The sequence below is a fragment of the Pseudorasbora parva genome, chromosome 20 (genome assembly GCF_024679245.1).
Source record: "Pseudorasbora parva isolate DD20220531a chromosome 20, ASM2467924v1, whole genome shotgun sequence".
Taxonomy (NCBI): domain Eukaryota; kingdom Metazoa; phylum Chordata; class Actinopteri; order Cypriniformes; family Gobionidae; genus Pseudorasbora; species Pseudorasbora parva.
The window spans coordinates 27825100-27843084 of NC_090191.1; the positions used below are offsets into that span (position 1 = coordinate 27825100).

Below are 17985 nucleotides of genomic sequence, written 5' to 3' on the forward strand. Positions count from 1 at the left end.
ATCTGATTAAGATAAAAATGGAAGGTGGTTGCTTTGCATCAAGCATGGAATTGGAAGGAAAACAGGATGTCGGGTATTTTTCATATCCCAGGAATATAATGGATGGGTTTTGTCAGTATGGTTAATGCAGATGAAAAATATTGGTCTAGCATACACTTATCCACTGATGATACATTCAGCCGTCTGGTGTTTAACTTGTGATTTCAAACCTTGCATCTCTTCAGAATACACCATCACTTATATACACAGTACACACATAAATAAACACACATACATACATACATACATACATATATATATATATATATATATATATATATATATATATATATATATATATATATATATATATATATATATATATATATATATATATATAATGTGTGTGTATATATGTGTATATATATATATATATATATATATATATATATATATATATATATATATATATATATATATAATGTGTGTGTGTATATATATATATATATATATATATATATATATATATATATAATGTGTATATATATATAATGTATATATATATATATATATATATATATATATATATATATAATGTATATATATATATATATATATATATATATATATATATATAATGTGTATATATATAATGTGTGTATATATATATATATATATATATATATATATATATGGTTATATACATATATATATTATACACATATATATGTTTATATATTTAAATATATATTTATATGTGTATATATATATATATATATGTGTGTGTGTGTGTGTGTGTGTGTGTGTGTGTGTGTGTACACTGTAAAGTTCCTAGATTCCATAGAAGATTCCAAAATAAATTTGTTTTCATAATAATTATGTGTACACATGTATGTGTTATACACACATTAAAAAACATATAAATAAACACACACACACACACACACACACACACACACATATATATATATATATATATATATATATATATATATATACACACACACATATATATATATACATTTATATGTATAGTCAAACCAAAAATAATTCATACAGTGTAATCCACTACATACCTTTCTATCAAAGTTAACTGACATTATCAAGATTAATTAGTTCTGACAGTTTAACTCTGAGTTCTTGTCATATTTTATTACCATTTTCTATAGCAAATAAACTGATAATGTGAGAAAATGTTGAAGGTTTGACTGTATGTGTGTGTAGCTTTCACTTTTTGACTATTTAATGACTTTCCAGTCACATTTAAACAGTATAATGGAATGCATTCACCAGAAATCTACATATAATGGTATAGGCCAATACAATTTCAACAATTGTTTTGACCATCAGATCAATGATAGGCCTACTAAATAAAATCAATACATTTATAACAACTAAAAAAATGTGACAACTTGGCCCGACCTGTGTGCCCTGACAGCTTCTAAGTCAAATTTTTCGGCAGATATATTTATATAGTCTATTGAATATTAAATGTAATAGTTTGCATATGCAGGAAGTAAACACTAATTATGACACCCAGTACACTAGATGACGCTGTGCTTTTGCCGTTTGCCAGACTAAACTCGATAAACGAATAGAAGGAATATCCACACGACATGTGAGAAACGCAAGAGTGCAACTGAAGGATTTTCGTTTGATATCAGCTAATAAAAATCATGATATCGCAGGGATACTGCACAGTTCGTGTGACACACCTGCGCGTTGTTTTCCTGTCACGGTTTTGTGTTTGACCTCCGCAGTAGTGTAACTTATTCTGAAACATATGTTTTGAAATTCGTTTTAACACAAACGTTTTTATCATGAATCTCAGCGCGACTTTCAGGTGTTGTCCTAAAGTTCGTCTCTTTCGAAATAAGACGACTGTCTACCTTTGCAGAAAACTGTCAGATGTTCCCATCTTATCTGATGAAACCGAGTCCAGCACTGGGGAGAAGCCCAGGAGAACACGCAGAGTTCCGGGGAGCGCGTCTGTTTTTCTGTTCCCCGGTCAGGGCAGTCAGTTTGTCGGTATGGGGAAAGGTCTGTTGAAGTATGGAAATGTCAAAGAGATGTTTGCTGTAGCTCAGAAGGTGCTTGGTTATGACCTGCTGTCGCTCTGCTTGAATGGACCCGAGAAAGATTTGATGAAGACTGTTCATTGCCAGCCAGCTGTGTTTGTCTGTTCATTGGCTGCTGTGGAAAGACTGAACCATGACAATCCTGCAGTAAGTTATTGGCAAGTTATGAATATTTATGAATATTTGTATGTCTTTAACGGGACAGCTAATCTATTAGAATTGGCAGTGGTGTGCATACATAATTAATAATATGTGGTTAGTACTAATGTTAAACCCATTGACCCTGTTCAGGCTATTGAGAGCTGTGTGACTGCAGCAGGTTTCAGTGTTGGTGAATTTGCTGCTTTGGTCTTCTCTGGTGCAATGAACTTCGCTGAAGGTAAAACTCACCCTTACGTTTATAAAAACATACCAAATTAATTTTTTTATGCAAAATATTATTAGCCCTGGACATGTTATTAACAGTTTTCAGGAGATCCACGCACATTTATTTGATCAAAATGCCCTGTGCTCTGCTGACAGCTTTGTTTGCAGTAAAAGTGAGGGCAGAAGCAATGCAGAAGGCCTCTGACCAAGTACCTAGTGGCATGTTGTCTGTGATTGGCCGACCTCAGGCCAACTACAAATACGCCTGCGTCCAAGCTAGGGAGCACTGTTTGTCTCTTGGTATCCAAGAGCCTGTGTGTGCCATTGCCAACTACCTTTTTCCAGATGGGAGAGTAATAGCTGGCCATAAAGAGGTGAGATCCATCATTTGGAATCAATGCAAAAAGACCAATAGGCCTACACTATGACCAGAAAGAACTCTCCAAAAGGACAAAAACCTAACTGTTAAAGGGTCGGTTCACCCAAAAGGAAAATTCTGTCATTAATTACTCACCTTCATGTCGTCCCAAACCTGCAAGACCATGGTTCATCTTCAGAACACAAATGTAGATATTTTTGATGAAATCCGAGAGCTCTCTCATCCCTCACAGACTGCAACGTTATAAACACTTTTAAGGTCAAGAAAGGTAGTAAAGACGTTGTTAAAATAGTCCATGTGACTCCAGTGGTTCAACCTTAAAGGTTAGTTCACCCAAAAATGAAATTGATGTCATTAATGATTCACCATAATGTTGTTTCTTACTCGTAAGACCTCCGTTCATCTTCGGAACACAGTTTAAGATATTTTATATTAAGTCCGAGAGCGTGTGCAAGTGTATGCACACTATACTGTCCATGTCCAGTATAAATATAAAATATCTTAAACTGTATTCCGAAGATGAACAGAGGTCTTACGGGTGTGGAACAACATTAGAGTGAGTCATTAATGATATAAATTTTATTTTTGAGTTAACTAACCCTTTAATTTTATGAAGCAATGAGTACTTTGTGTGTTCAAAATATGACTTTATTCAACAATTTCGGTGCAAAAGCAGTGCACTGTGTTTACGATGTGTAGCAACATCAAGAGACTGACACAGAAGAGAAGAAATTGCTGAATAAAGTCATTGTTTTTGTGCACAAAAAGTATTCCCGCCGCTTTATAACATTATTATTTTAACCATGTCTTTCCTGACTTTCTGGGCCTTAAAAAAGTGGTTGCAGTCTATCGGGGGTCCGAAAGCTCTCGGATTTCATCAAAAAATATCTTCAATTGTGTTTTGAAGATGAACGAAGTTCTTGCGGGTTTGGAACGACATGAGCGTGAGTAATTAAAGGCACAATATGTAATGTTTCAGCATTAAAAATATAAAAGATCACTATATCTATGTTATATATTTTTTAAAGTTGTGTGTTTACATTATCCCGACAGTTCCAATTAACTTCTAAATCCAGAGAAATTAAAATTTTAATTCGAAGACACGGACCGTGTCTTTATTTCCGTTATGTCGCCAGTCTTTCACGTCATATCCACGTTTGCGTCTTGCTTCCTGCGAACTCGGCGGAACCGCCAAACTCAAAGAGGAACACTGACAGACAATATAAGGGGAACCCCCGTATAAAAAAGTCTGTATGATAATGGATCATGACTACTCTTTGCCTGTACGTTTTGCCAGCTCAACAAAGCGCAAACGTACGGGTGAAAAAAATGACCCGAGAAGATTTTGGGACAGTAGAAGAAGCAAGAGACGTGTAAACCTTGGAGAAGCCTTTGAAAGATGGCGAAATCTTCGTGACAAGCTCGGACTACAGAGAGATGCTGATCTCGCTTGCGTTTTAATAAACAGGTCATTTAAGTAACCATTCAGCTAACATAATAATCATATAATCATAACATGCTGTATGTTTGCATATTGCATAGCGATCTTGACCACATTGAGACGCGTTTAGCTGAATACGTAACATTTTTGTATCGGCTTTTCAAACAGGCGGATTCTCTGTTTTTGGAGACTGAAACAGCTATTTTTTTAAAAACTGATTCAAAAGTATTTCTATCCGTATATTTGGTGACACGATGATGTCATGTGTAAAACGCAGATGGACTAGCTATTATTGGTTTTATATGTAGCTGGAGAAAGTAACGTTAGCTTCATAAGGTAATATGCCACTATCTTGGTCAATTAATATAAGGTGACCTGTCACTTTTATCATATGTTAATACTAGCTACATATAATATTGATTTAATAATGATCTACTTATTCATATATCTGTGAGTTCCAAAATAAATGTTTATTAGAATGATTGATGAACGTGGTGAGCGACACAGCGCGTGTTCCAATAAACAACGTATTGCTGGTGCTGGTTCTCTCATTTACTATGTTTTATGTTGGTAATGATAAACTTAATTGAAATTTATTTCCTTATTGAAGAGTTGATATACAGAATGTTCGACAATCGCGGATGCCATGTCAACATATCTATAATTTGAGTAACTCAAATTATGATGCGCGGTTAATATGTCAACATAGCCTACCAACTTATAGGTATGTTGACATAGCGACCGCCCGCACAACATTCTGTCTCACACATTATCTAACGTTACTGATAAGTTTGTTAAGTAACGGTAGCTCGCTGCTATTTCATTAGATTGACATTACATAAAGTGAAAAGCCGTAACTAAACTTAACAATAATAGAGATGTAATATAACAATTACCTTGTCAGTGAACATGTTTTCTGCTGGAGATGCCAGATTCGCTGGTTGACAGTGGCAATAATGCCAACAACTCCCATGAGCCCACGCACTTTCCCGACGTCATCAAAGTACGTCTGTTGTTATTATTTTGAATGAGTGACCCCTAGTGGCCAAAAGTTGCATACTGCACGTTTAATGACAGAATTTAAATTTTGGGTGAATTAACCCTTTAAGACTTTGCATTGCTTTTAACGGCCATTTTCTCACACAGGCTTTGGATTTCCTTCAAAGCCATTCCAGAGAGCTGAAATTCATGAGAACGCGACTTCTGCCGGTTAGCGGGGCCTTTCACACCGCACTGATGGAGCCGGCGGTCGAGCCTCTAAGGGACGTCCTCAGACAGATAGAGGTACGGCGGCCCGAGATCTCGGTGCACTCCAATGTGGACGGCAAGCGTTATATGCATGACAAGCACGTACGGAATCAGCTGGCCAAACAGCTGGTGTCTCCAGTGAAATGGGAGCAGACGCTGCATGAGATTTATGAAAGATCCCAGGGGCAGGAGTTTCCTCACACCTATGAGGTGGGACCTGGTAGACATTTGGGTTCAACCCTACAGAAGTGCAACATGAAGGCCTTTAAGAACTATACGCATGTTGATGTTGCGTTAACAGAGAACTGATCGGTGATTGTGCTGTATGTTACGTCTGGTTTTCTTCTATGCTGATAAATACAAAAAAGCCAAACACTGTTTCCTTTTTAAAATATTTTAATGCGCTTGATGGTTTGGAAAGTCCAGCTTCCTTTAATAATGCAGAAATGCCTTTAGAGGAAGAGGTAACAATTCATTGGCCCAATTTTCCAGCAATAGACCCAATACACACACAAAAACGTTTAACTTGCGAAAAACTGCACATATATGAATTATATATGTGAACCAGCACTTAATTTGAATCAATTATAAAAGATAATGCAAAATAAGCAGTTTTTTTTTTAAATGGTTATATTTGAGCCAAAGACCAGCTCTTGACCCTCTCATGTCACATCCAGCCTTCATATCCATTCTAAGTTACAAGGAAGATAGAGACAGCGACCAGTAGTAAAGCAGACGCCAGTATGTATGTGGTCCTTCGAGACCAGTCAGAAACGTTGGACACCTGAGAAGAGATGTAAAAAAAGAAAGTTACTTTTTCATATCAGTTTCACTTAAATACCAAGGTTGCCTCATTCATGGAAAACCTGAAAATATGCAAGAATTCCTAGGCTTGTGCATTTCATTAAAATGATCAAATTACACATAAAAAAACAACAACACGTGAATATATTTTTTTCTACATACGCATGGCTCTAAATATGTATTCGACTAGAAATTACACTTTGCGGATGCTTTATGAAAAAAAATGTAAAAATCTTAGAAATATATTTAAAAAGCATAGGAATCCTCAAATACTTCAGTTTATGTACACTAATGTTCAAAAATGGGCAGTAAGATTAAAGATGTTTTCTTTTTGAAAGAAATTAATACTTTTATTCATCATTTACATATTAAATTGCTCAAAAGTGACAGTAAATAGAAAATGATGTAATGTTATTAAAAAGCAAATGCTGTTCTTTTGAATGTTCTAGTCATTGCAGAATCCAGAAAAAAGTGCATCACTGTTTCCACAAAAATATTTGGCAGAACCATGTTTTCAACATTGATGATATTAAGAAATCTTTCTTGAGCAGTAATTCAGCATATTAGAACGATTTCTGAATGATCATGAAAAAACATTAATCCCAAACTTTTAAACGGTAGTGTATACTGGATTATAACTATAAATTGACTTTTTAAATGTGTCTTTACCCAACATTGATGCATATTTATGGCTATTTACAGACACAAGAAATATTGTTCTTACCCAGGCTGCCCACTTCTTAGCCTCTTGACAGCCATTTTGAAGCTGTGGAATCAACCAGGATGTCCTCAACATCGGCATAATTTTAGACCCCCAGAGGTTGCCGAGGATCCTGCTTAATACAGTTCCATTTTTATCAATATTAATATTATTCACCCTCTTTATTTAAAACATGCCGAATGGAGTGCTTTTGGCATTTGTTCATGTGGGAGTAAATGCTCTCTACTCACCCAGAGAACCCTCTCCTTGTTTGGACATAAAGATAAATCCCAAAATTCAAGGGCTGCAATTGGACAGGAAGTTGTTCACGCCATTTGTTGTCCAATTCGTCCCCTATCTGAGCCAGCTGACGTCCAATGAGGTGGGTGACTCTGATATTCAGACCAAATAAGACTTGTTTAAAATGTTATATTGCGTTTCACAATATAACACTTAAATCTGAATAAATGGTTACCTCATATTGATGGCATAGAGAGTGTTGTGGTCTACCTCGCCAGGTCCAGCCTGGAGGGATGTGACGTTTTTCGGCTGTCTCGTTTCTTCCACCATTGTGTTCTGAAAGGTGTGATCATGTTTATGACACTAATTCAACCGTCTCTTGCACCGCATTTATCCCTCTATTTGCCTTAATTCCATTGTCTATTTCCTTTCTCTGCTGCAGTTCTTTATTTTGTTTGTGTGGAGGAAGAGGACTTTGTTATTTCGCCCTGCCCTTTGTGGTCTCACGTGACTTGATTCAGCAGCGACTGCTTTCAACGGACAAGTATCACTCTGTAAACACACAGGTCATGTGACCTGAGGACAATGGGTGTGTCTTTTCTGTTGCTGCCATAGTGTTAGAACATGACATCATTGCACATACAATCAGGTTTTAAAAACACCTGCAGCCATAAAGACAACTTCCTGCAAGAGTACTCTGCTCTTCTGTGCTAATAATAAAAAAACAAAAAACGCAGACGTTCATAAAGCTGACTCATTCCTCGCCTTCGGCCTTACTTTCACTATTTGATGTTATGAAAGAACATGTGATAAAAACACATTTTGATTGTTTATAGTATAAATAATACATTTATCATTTATGAGGGTGTAGTGAATGAAAAACAAACGTGTTTTCATTCTCCTTCATGTGACTGTTGAAATCATCAGGTTTAATGCAAATGCTCATTCAAATCAGCCAAACTGCTCAAAGCCGAACTGAAATATTTTTCTGAACAATAACATTTTGTCGACGTTAAACCTAAAACGTATATGTTTTCTTTGCAATGACAGACTACTGTCAAAATAAAACGTGACGCAGTCATCATTCTGAGACCAAGAAAAGATAAATAAATAAAAAATAAAAATCTTATTTTTTTACTTTTTCATTTCTTAAAGCTTTTATTTTTACTACTTAGTCTTATCAACAACAACAACACAAAATGTAAATATAATGTCATCTTTAGATGGCTACAAAAGTACTAGGTTTCATCTTTAGGCACGCTACTGAATATTTTAAGATAGATTTTTAATATATAAATATTTGAATGTTTCTAACTGTTTTTCACCATAGATTATTTTGGTGTTCTTTTTATTGTTAACATTCAAAATGTGCGTGATAGCAAAGAACAGGTGCATAATGGAAAACAAAACAAGATCATACCTTGTTTGTAGATTAAAATGGACGCCGCCCTGCAACATTTCAAGATACAATTTCATTTGAAGGAATATTTGGTTTAAGTATTGTGAGAAATATATTAATAATTTTCTGTGACTTACAGCAGCGTCCTTTAATCTTCGTCTCGTCCTGTGATGTGTCTCAGTACAGTGATCACCTGCAGCCACGCCTGCAGTTTTCCACTCAGGAAATGAACTGTGTCCGCAGTTGCAATGGTGTCACTTTCATTTGGGACCAATAGAGGACACTAAAGGGTTCGATATCCCTACATTCATTCATTAAACACGGATCTGGAGTCATGATCTCATGTTTTGATTCAAAACATGCTGGACCATAAATGTCTTTTTTACATGTCAAAAAACCTAATGCCTTTAATTTTCTATATGTCTCTGGTAAGTAAATATTTTGAATATTTTATGTATGTGGGTCTTGTTTATTTTTGAGCATGCCAAGCAACTTCTTTTATGCACCTAAATGACAGTTTCCTCTTAACCTGAGAGAGAGAGAGAGAGAGAGAGAGAGAGAGAGAGAGAGAGAGAGAGAGTAAATATTAATGTATATATTAGAGAGGCACCGATGTAAACATTTTGGTCGATACTGATACATGATCATTCTTTTTATTTGAAAGACGATAACCAATATATTGAGCGATAAATCTAAATCCATTTTATTTTTTATTCTGATTACAAAAACAAAAGTCGCACCATTAAAAGCCATGTTCCAAGCACACAATTATAATGTTCACATTATAATTTTGTGTAGCCTATATGAGAGACTTGTGGTGCACATGTTGCACATAACTAGTTTCATTTTTTTTTTTTTTAAGTGATTTCAATCACCTCAGGCCATTCAAAAACAATCATGGCAAACAGTGCACAAGTGTCTCAGCTGAACGAAACACATTTCTAGATTGTTGTGCACAGTGATCAAATGCATTTTAAATATTTGGTAATATCTTGATTGGCCAAAACTGTATCACAAAAATCCAAATTGCACATGCTTTTTGACCCTAGGCACAAAATGACCAGCTTCATATATGATATATTATTAGCATATATGGGAAAGTGTGAAGGAGTACTAGTCAGGAAAGAAAAAAAGAAAAAAATCAAAACCTGCAAGAGCAGCTTCTCCCAATGATCCAGGAGTGACGTTAACTTTATGATCTGTGCCTTTTCCAGTTAGATGGTTGAATGTGTCACAAGGAATGTGTGATAATGAAGTGGCTCGGGGATCATTGAAATTTTGGATGCGTGGCCACTGGCCAGTCAACTCCCTGGATCCTGATCCCATAGAGAACCTGACCTCAATCCTCAAAGGCGAGTGACAGGAAGTCCACAAGTTGTCATCATCTCTGAGCACTAACAAGGCCAGAATTGATCCTCATCATCAGTCAGGATTTGTCACAGAAGCTGATATTCAGATATTCAGCATGCCAGAGCAAATTACAGAGTTATTGGGTCAACATTTTAAACACTGACTCTTTGCATATATTGAATTTTATTCACAATAAAAGTATTTAAAACGTATGAAATTCTTATCATTGTTTAGTATTTTATAGAAGCAATTGAATAAATAATCTATAAATAGGCTACTTAAGCAGTAAACTTTGTAAAACACTACATTTGTTGGTCTGTACATAAATAGGCAATTTTAGAAAATCAGATGTAAACAATAATTTCACGCATGATGTTAAATGCATTTATTAATTCATTTTATGTCTTTGAATGGTTTCATTTTGCTTTGAAAACAACCAGATACTTTTATTTTGAAGGGAACAAACCGGAAGCGCAGTTGAACGTTGGCTTCACACACGGTCATGGACCACAGTGGTAAGGAGGGAAATTTATGGTTTTCATTTGCAGGTTTATTGTACACAAAACGTGTGTCATATAACCACAAAAAAAAAACTGCGCTTCGCTTTTATATATGTTTGCGTTTAGAAAAACGAGCTATATCTTGTGTATGCCTGCTTAAAGCCCCTTTCCTATGTCACCATCGGTTGTGGCCTCTATGTCAATGTGGCGTTTATCTTCCTGATTCCATTTGATCCCGTTTATTCAATATCTAGAATAAAATTAAATAAAAAGCCTGCATCATGATAAAATATAAACCCAAATAAGTTAACGCGCACAGTCTTCAAGGTAATTTAGCGTAACCAGTTTTACCTGTATACAGTCTATGAGTGTGTGTAAGTTAATCGCGTGTGAGCTGTGTTGTAAGTTATCGCTCACATCAGTATCAATGTTAACCTCGCAGAAATATCAAGTCTTATGTACAAATGCAAATATTTCATCGGTTCTAGAGATTTTATTTGAATTAATTGATACAGACTGCATGAATATGCGTGATTATGTTCAACGCTAACGTACACAGATCAATACGTTCACTGATTCTGTTTCTAATGATGGTGATTTTATTTTATTTATTTATTAACTGAAGGTCGAAGTTAACAGTTAATTTGTCTTTTTTTTTCATGCAGACAATGATATGCAGGGTACGGATGGGCCGTTAGGTGGTCCTGATGTCAGGAGGAGGATCCCAATCAAACTTCTTCCCAAACAGGCCAGGAATAAACCTGCCCCACGACCGCAAAGACCAGCGGGACGGTTACCACCCAAAGTCCATTCTGTAGAAGAAGGTATTGTGTGTGTAAATGTTTTCAGTTATGTGCTTTTCTACATTTTATCAGCCATATTATCAGATAATGATGCACGTCAAATGGAGCTTGTTTTCTAAACTGCTTTTCGTTTCTGCTAGAAGGGTTTAACTTCAAGCAGGAGGACCGATTTGATTGTGGTGTGAAAGCAGGAGACGCATTTGCAAGTCAGCGCCGGTTCCCACAGCAGATGTACTGGGATTACAAGGTACGCCTATAAAAATATATATTTTAAAATGTACTTGCCTCTCAGATGCTCATGTTTCTGTGGTCACTCTTGTTTTTTTAATTTTTCTAGCTAAACTTGATCGGTGAAAAGGATGAGACGCCTGTCCATTTCTGTGACAAATGTGGACTGCCAATTAAAACATATGGCCGTATGGTGAGAGCAGTTGACATGTAACGATTGTGTTCAATTTGCAAGGGAAATCTTTATGGTGACATTGCATTGTTTCTTTGCAGATCCCGTGTAAGCATGTTTTCTGCTATGAGTGTGCATTGCATCATGAAAGGAAGGGTGATAAGATGTGTCCAGGGTAAGAATAATGAGCAGTTTTTGCCTTTTTGCTGAAGTGTTTGCTTACAAATATGGCTCTTTACAGTCATTTTACACTATAGAGAATGCTTGGCTTGATGCAGGAGATATAGGACTGGATGATATACGCTAATGTTTAAAAGTTTGCAGTCGATAATTTTTAGTTTTTTGTTCCTTGAAAGAAAGAGTTTTATTCAGCAAGGATGCATTACATTTATCAATAAACAGACAGTAAATAGGTTTGTAATATTACAAAAGATTTCTATTTCAAATAAGCTGTATTTTTTAACTGTTGTCAACATTAGTAATAATCAGAAATAATTCTTGAGCAGCAAATCTGCATATTAGAAGGATATATTTTATATTTATATTTTTGAAGGATAGTGTGACACTGAAAACTGTTATGATGCTGTGCCATCACAAAAAAAAAGAAAGTAATTGATGTATATACAGCTCTGGAAAAAATTAAGATTGGTATAAAAAAAGATGTTATTCTCTATTTTAATCTATTCTCATTTTTATGAACCAATATTGATTCTTAAATCCCAAGAATCGATTAGTCTATCCTGTTTCCAGTTGATGAATGAACCTTTGTAGAGCCACTCCCATGCAGTAAATCACTATAATCTTTGTTGTTTTACTTTCAATAATGAATGCAAAGTCTCAGATTTCAAATTACGTCTATGTTATTATGAAAGTTTTTAAAAAAAGAAATACCGTTTTGGCACTGTTTAATATATGACATAACAGTAGTGCAACTTAGCTCAAGAGAAGCAGCAGCTCACGTGAACTGATCATCTCCTCTACTTTATTGCCAGTTACAACGCTAGATAAACATGAATGAACATCAAGGTATGTTAAAAGATTAGTACAACGCACTGAAATCTTCATCACGTCACATGTAATTGCTCAATCCGCTCAAACCGTGTAAAGACTTCAGTAAAACAGCTTGTGAACAATGTCACGTTATGTCACATTCAGTGATGGGGTAGCTACTAAGTAATTAGTTACTGTAATTTAGTTACTTTTCCCTTGAAAAAGTGAAGTAAGGGATTACTCGTATTTCTACTGTAATTGAATGTTACTTCATGAGTAATTTAACTGAATACTGTGTGTAGACTATAGAACAATTATATATAATACAATAGCGGAATTAACATCAAAATTTAAAGTCTAGCTTTAAAATGTGTTTTTATGTGTCCTTCTCACATTTCCCATTTGTAATACTTTGATCAGTTAATAAGAATAATTTATGTAATTTTGTATGATTTATTTTAATGGATTAAAAGAGCCGTTTCATGTTTATCCTTAAATTACTTAACTAGTCGATATTGCTATAGAATTTAGAAAGTAATTAAATACTATTTTGAGAGAGTAATTTGTACAGTAATCTAATTACACAATTGACGATGTAATTACTTTTTAAGAGTAACTTACCCAACACTGGTCACATTTACCTAAGAAAAAACATTCACTGTCCATAAACTCATTAGTCAGCTAGAAAAAATTTACTCTAGAGATAAGCGTTTGATAAATATATGCATCACATTACATGGGCTATTATCATTTTTAATGGTCCTCAATAGTAATGGATGTTTGAAAAAATCTGTCAAGTTTTTTTTATTTTTATATACTTGGTAGTTCGCCATTGTACTATTCTTTGAAATGACTGGGTGTAACACTTTTGCGCTTTTAAACCATTAGAAGTCAGCGGTGGGAAGAAGTAAGTTACACACGTGACGAACCCACACTACAGAGGAACCAAAAAAATGTGTAAAAACCCAGTAAGCCTTGAGATTATTACTTGTGTCTTTAGACCCAAATATATGGATACGAGAACATATGTATGAAAATATATTAAGCAGCAATCTCTTAATTGTTGGTTCACCCCAAAATTAAAATTGTTCTGTATTTATTATGTCCAGCGTAGAATGCTGCCACAAATGAGGAAAGATTGTAGAATAAAGTCATTTTGTTGTTTGTGTTTTATGCACAAAAAGTATTCTCGTTGCTTTATAAAATTAAGGTTGAACCACTGGAGTCACGTGGACTATTGGGGCTCGAAAGTGTTAATTAAATTGATAGATTGGTGTCCGCAAAAGTGTAACAGAAGCAGTAGAAATGAATGTACAGGTTTCCAGACTGAGTTGCCGGCCGAAATCAAATCGCCGGCAGATCAGGCTGGGTTTACTCAGTCTAGGGTAAGAGAGCTCTCAGATTTCATCCAAAATGTCTTCATTTGTGTTCCGAAAATGAACTAAATTAAAAAAAAAAGTTTTTCATTTAATTTTTTGACATTTGTATAAAACATGGACCTTTATTTTGATTAAATTGGCTTATTTTTGCTATTGTAGGCTCCTTTTGTAAGCATTTAAGTTAGACAAGCTCAAACTAGGTGCCAGTACGATGCCAGGGCAGACATAGCTGCTCGGCCAGAATCATCTCAAAGTTGTGCATCTTTGGAAGTGGAGCCTCGCAGAAAGTTACTAAAAATGCTGTGTACATTGCCACACACAATTGGGTCTTGCACACTCTTTTTTGCCGCGCTTGTGCAGGTGCAGCAAGTATAAACCATTTAATATGGTATTATTTTCGTACATGTAGGTAAATATTGCATGTACTAAAACAATTCAAAACTAAAATACCACCATATTGAATCACAGTTATGAATTAGATTTTCCAACTTTGACACCATTTTGTTAGCCTGACAAGCCAGACCCACATCAAGATGTTTGGTCTGGGAACTCACCATAGACAGGGCTCAATCTGAGGGGCGGGATAAACGGATTTCTTTCAAACTCCCTCTGCACGCGATAGGATAGCGCTACAACCAACCAGAGCAACGAAGGTGAAACAGAGCTTGTTGATAGATTAAACATTCGCCGTATCCGGTCAGCAAAACTCCGAACACATCTTCCCTTTTTAAGAATGACTTCAGTGCCGTTCTTTGTTTTTTTTTCTCAGAGAAAAGCTTAACTCCAAGTCTTCCAGAGTCGCGGTCAGAGCTGATTCGAAAGACCACCGCCGTTCGCCAGTTTCTGTGTTTACTAGAAGCACGCAAACACAACTAGGCCATCGTCATTATGGCCCCGCCCACCGACTCTATACACTATGTGATTGGCCTGGCAAGATTTAGGGGAATACAGCTCAGAAGGGTATTGAGAGTTGCTAGACGACACTCGCTGGCAGATTAAATTTGCTGCCGCTAGGGTGCGTCTAGATTTCTAGGCTACCATTTTAGTAGTTTAGTTTATACTAGAAAATCTATTCACAGGTAAGAGGGATTGGGAAACTGACTCCTAACGGCCAAACTGGAGACACAGCATTCTCAATGTTGCTCAATATTAAATTGCCTGCAAAATTTGTGAATATGTAAAATATCATCCAGCCCTTGTTTGTACTAATGTGCATAACGTTGACGTTTTACTGATGTTGCTTCTCCATATATCCTCTCTGTTTCCAGTCTAAACATGTACAGCTGTACAGACCCAGTCCAGCGGATTGAACAGTGCCAGCGTGGCTCTCTCTACATGTGTAGTATTGTTCAGGGTTGCAAACGCACCTATCTGTCCCAGAGAGACCTGCAGGCCCACATCAACCACCGGCACATTCGGTCCAGCAAGAGCTCCAGCAGCCGCTCTGACCCTCTCCACCTTCCTCCTGCCTCGGAGGTGTCCGACCGCTTCCGTGTGCCTCCGCCTCACCTGCCCAAGCCCCATGTGCTCATCCCTCCTCCTCTGGCTCATCAAAGTCACGACCCCTACAGTCAACCTCCCTCTGGCTCCCACGATGACCTCCGACCTCCGCAAGGCCAACCGCCAGGAGACATGGGGCCATCCCGCTCTCTTGCTCAGGAGACCTTCCGCATCTCGACCGTTACTACGCGAAAGCATAGCAACCTCATCACGGTCCCCATCCAGGACGATTCTGCGAGCTCTGGACCGTCACGTGACCCACTTCCACAGCCCGGTAACGCTCCGCCCCCTCACCATCACCCTGGAGACTATCCAGGTCAGTCTGTCGTGACCCATCCGCATCACATGATGGCGCCGCCTCAGCAGCACTACGGACCCCCTCCGCCCCCTCCCCCCATCAGTCACCCAATGACGCACCCGGGACAAGGCTCTAACACACCTCACATGGTTTTCAACCAGGCCCCTCCGCCACTGTCATCTGTGCCCCCACCCATTACCCCCCCTCCCGGACACCTCATTGGTCAGATGCCCCCGTTTATGAACCATCCTCCACCTGGGCCGCCCCCTCAGCATGGTGGTCCCCCTGTCAACGCCCCACCACCCCATCATTACAACCCCCAGTTTCCAGAGGACAAGAGCACACTGAGCCCACCTTTTAACCAGCCAGGGGGCTTGAGTCCAGGAATGTGGCCGGCCCCTAGGGGTCCTCCTCCCCGAATGCAGGGTCCCCCTCCACAGGGACAGATGCCGGGGCATCACCCGGATCAGGGCCGCTATAGACCATATTACCAGTAATAACATGTTTTTTTTGTTTTTTGTTTTTTTGCTAAACAAAGTGATTTAGTATGTAAACCTGGCAGGGATTCAAATGCATATTTTGAAATTGGCTGAAAATATGAACTGTATAGAAGAGATCAGTACTGAATGATGTTTTAAATCGTGTCGTCAGATATTCAAACATTTACTTTTAATAATTGAGCCCATACATGCTGCATTTTAGGGGCTTTTGTTCATTTTTGAATGTTGTTTCTTGAATGTAATCCAGATTAAATGTACAAATTAAATGCGCTTCTATTGCGTTCATCTGCTCTCACCTTGTGTCTTAAATTCGATATTTAAAAAAAACGCTTGATATAAAATATATAAAAATGAGCTGAAGTTTCTTTATCTTTTTTTGAATGGTTCTGAAAGGTTGGCTGAAAGCGATTAGGCAAATGTTACATAAGTAATTGCCCTAAATGTGTTTTTTTTTCCCTCTCTCTTTTTATATTTGGCTGTTTGTTTGCAATTTTTGTAAAACCAAATATGTTCCATAAATGTTCACATATAAGCTGTCTACCATGAAAATTAAAAGCAGGTAATGTATAGTTCTTCTAGTTTTATTACAATACATTTGTTTACACATTCATTATAAAATCACCTGTATTTACATGATGATGATTCCAAAAGCAAATACATAGATAAAAGATAATATACATTAATACATAATTCTAGTATTGAATTATGGTTAAATTGGTTTGTCCAAAATTCTATACAGAGGAAATGGGTTATGAATTGTTAAAATTTACACACAGTTTACACAAATAAATATATAAAGGTATAAGTAACATTGTCACTGCTGCAACATACATTTTTGTTGTGTGGACTTCACAGGAAAACTTGAGCAGATTTATCAATACGAAAAGATATAATTAAAGTAAATGAAACACTTAAAGGGGGGGTGAAACACTCAGTTTCAGTCAGTGTCATGTCAATCTTGAGTACCTATAGAGTAGCATTGCATCCTGCATATCTCCGAAAAGTCTTTATTTTTTTTTATAATTATATAAGAAAGATGCGCTGTTCCGAGTCTTTCCGAAAAAAGCCGAGCGGGTGGGGGCGTGTCATGTGAGGAAAGTGATTCGCCCGCCGCGTGAGGAAAGTGAGTCGCTCTGTGAGGAAAGTGATTCGCTCAGTGAGGAAAGTGATTCGCCCGCCGCGTGAGGAAAGTGAGTCGCTCGGTGAGGAAAGTGATTCGCTCAGTGAGGAAAGTGATTCGCCTGCCGCGTGAGGAAAGTGAGTCGCTCTGTGAGGAAAGTGATTCGCCCGTCGCGTGAGGAAAGTGCTAATACAGATCGACCGCCGGCCTATCAGTGGGTAAGTCAGTAGCTACTGGTTATATCACCTGTTTAGCATCCTACAAGCCAGCGCTTTGATGGGGGTAGCCTGTTGCTTTCGCTCTCTCCCTCGCTCTCTCTCACGCGCTTCCGGTAGAATTGTCCGTAAGGCCCATACAAGGAAATTCCGCCCCCACTAACGTCAATGGGGACGCATGATCTCAAAAAACTTGCCGAAACTTATGACTAACCGGAAGTAGTATTTTTGACAAAGAAATACTCCCATCAAACGCCCACCTTAACTTTTGAAACTTTGTCTATGTTTAGTATGGG

General features: G+C 37.2%; 3 protein-coding genes across 6 annotated transcripts; 2 read left to right on the forward strand and 1 right to left on the reverse strand.

Annotated features, from left to right (window-relative positions):
- Positions 1–1447: 1447 nt before the first annotated feature.
- On the forward strand, positions 1448–5863 carry mcat (malonyl CoA:ACP acyltransferase (mitochondrial)). The gene is made up of 4 exons (XM_067427102.1): positions 1448–2204; positions 2349–2436; positions 2580–2797; positions 5390–5863. Exons 1-4 carry the CDS (start codon positions 1800–1802, stop codon positions 5798–5800), a joined length of 1122 nt encoding a protein of 373 aa, XP_067283203.1. The 5' UTR covers positions 1448–1799; the 3' UTR covers positions 5801–5863.
- Positions 5864–5869: 6 nt separating this feature from the next.
- bik (BCL2 interacting killer) lies at positions 5870–8893 on the reverse strand. Of its 2 annotated transcripts, none has more exons than XM_067427103.1 (6): positions 8772–8893; positions 8656–8684; positions 7471–7571; positions 7247–7387; positions 7020–7131; positions 5870–6275 (listed from the first exon to the last, which is right to left on the reverse strand). In XM_067427103.1, the coding sequence occupies exons 3-6, from the start codon at positions 7563–7565 to the stop codon at positions 6183–6185; spliced, it is 441 nt and encodes a 146-aa protein (XP_067283204.1). In that variant the 5' UTR covers positions 7566–7571; positions 8656–8684; positions 8772–8893; the 3' UTR covers positions 5870–6182. The 2 variants fall into 2 exon arrangements, with proteins under 2 accessions (XP_067283204.1, XP_067283205.1); XM_067427104.1 differs by having other exon boundaries at positions 7020–7128; positions 8772–8888.
- A 938-nt stretch (positions 8894–9831) lies between these two features.
- On the forward strand, positions 9832–16639 carry cbll1 (Cbl proto-oncogene-like 1, E3 ubiquitin protein ligase). 3 transcript variants are annotated; one of them, XM_067427100.1, is made up of 7 exons: positions 9832–9986; positions 10442–10499; positions 11150–11308; positions 11428–11534; positions 11625–11708; positions 11789–11862; positions 15325–16639. In XM_067427100.1, exons 2-7 carry the CDS (start codon positions 10487–10489, stop codon positions 16349–16351), a joined length of 1464 nt encoding a protein of 487 aa, XP_067283201.1. In that variant the 5' UTR covers positions 9832–9986; positions 10442–10486; the 3' UTR covers positions 16352–16639. The 3 variants fall into 3 exon arrangements, with proteins under 3 accessions (XP_067283201.1, XP_067283200.1, XP_067283202.1); XM_067427099.1 differs by lacking the exon at positions 9832–9986 and having other exon boundaries at positions 10302–10499; XM_067427101.1 differs by lacking the exon at positions 9832–9986 and having other exon boundaries at positions 10302–10499; positions 11431–11534.
- Positions 16640–17985: the final 1346 nt, after the last annotated feature.

Bases quoted from the DNA above. Each gene is read 5' to 3' on its own strand.
- mcat (XM_067427102.1), top strand. From the start codon at position 1,800: ATGAATCTCAGCGCGACTTTCAGGTGTTGTCCTAAAGTTCGTCTCTTT. The intron at 2,205-2,348 runs GTAAGTTATTGG...GACCCTGTTCAG, and splicing joins TGAACCATGACAATCCTGCA to GCTATTGAGAGCTGTGTGAC. The intron at 2,437-2,579 runs GTAAAACTCACC...CTCTGCTGACAG, and splicing joins TGCAATGAACTTCGCTGAAG to CTTTGTTTGCAGTAAAAGTG.
- bik (XM_067427103.1), bottom strand. From the start codon at position 7,565: ATGGTGGAAGAAACGAGACAGCCGAAAAACGTCACATCCCTCCAGGCT. The intron at 7,132-7,246 runs GTGAGTAGAGAG...AACTGTATTAAG, and splicing joins ACAAGGAGAGGGTTCTCTGG to CAGGATCCTCGGCAACCTCT. The intron at 6,276-7,019 runs GTAAGAACAATA...ATCTCTTCTCAG, and splicing joins CTAAGAAGTGGGCAGCCTGG to GTGTCCAACGTTTCTGACTG.
- cbll1 (XM_067427100.1), top strand. The intron at 11,709-11,788 runs GTGAGAGCAGTT...GTTTCTTTGCAG, and splicing joins TTAAAACATATGGCCGTATG to ATCCCGTGTAAGCATGTTTT. The intron at 11,863-15,324 runs GTAAGAATAATG...CTCTGTTTCCAG, and splicing joins GGTGATAAGATGTGTCCAGG to TCTAAACATGTACAGCTGTA.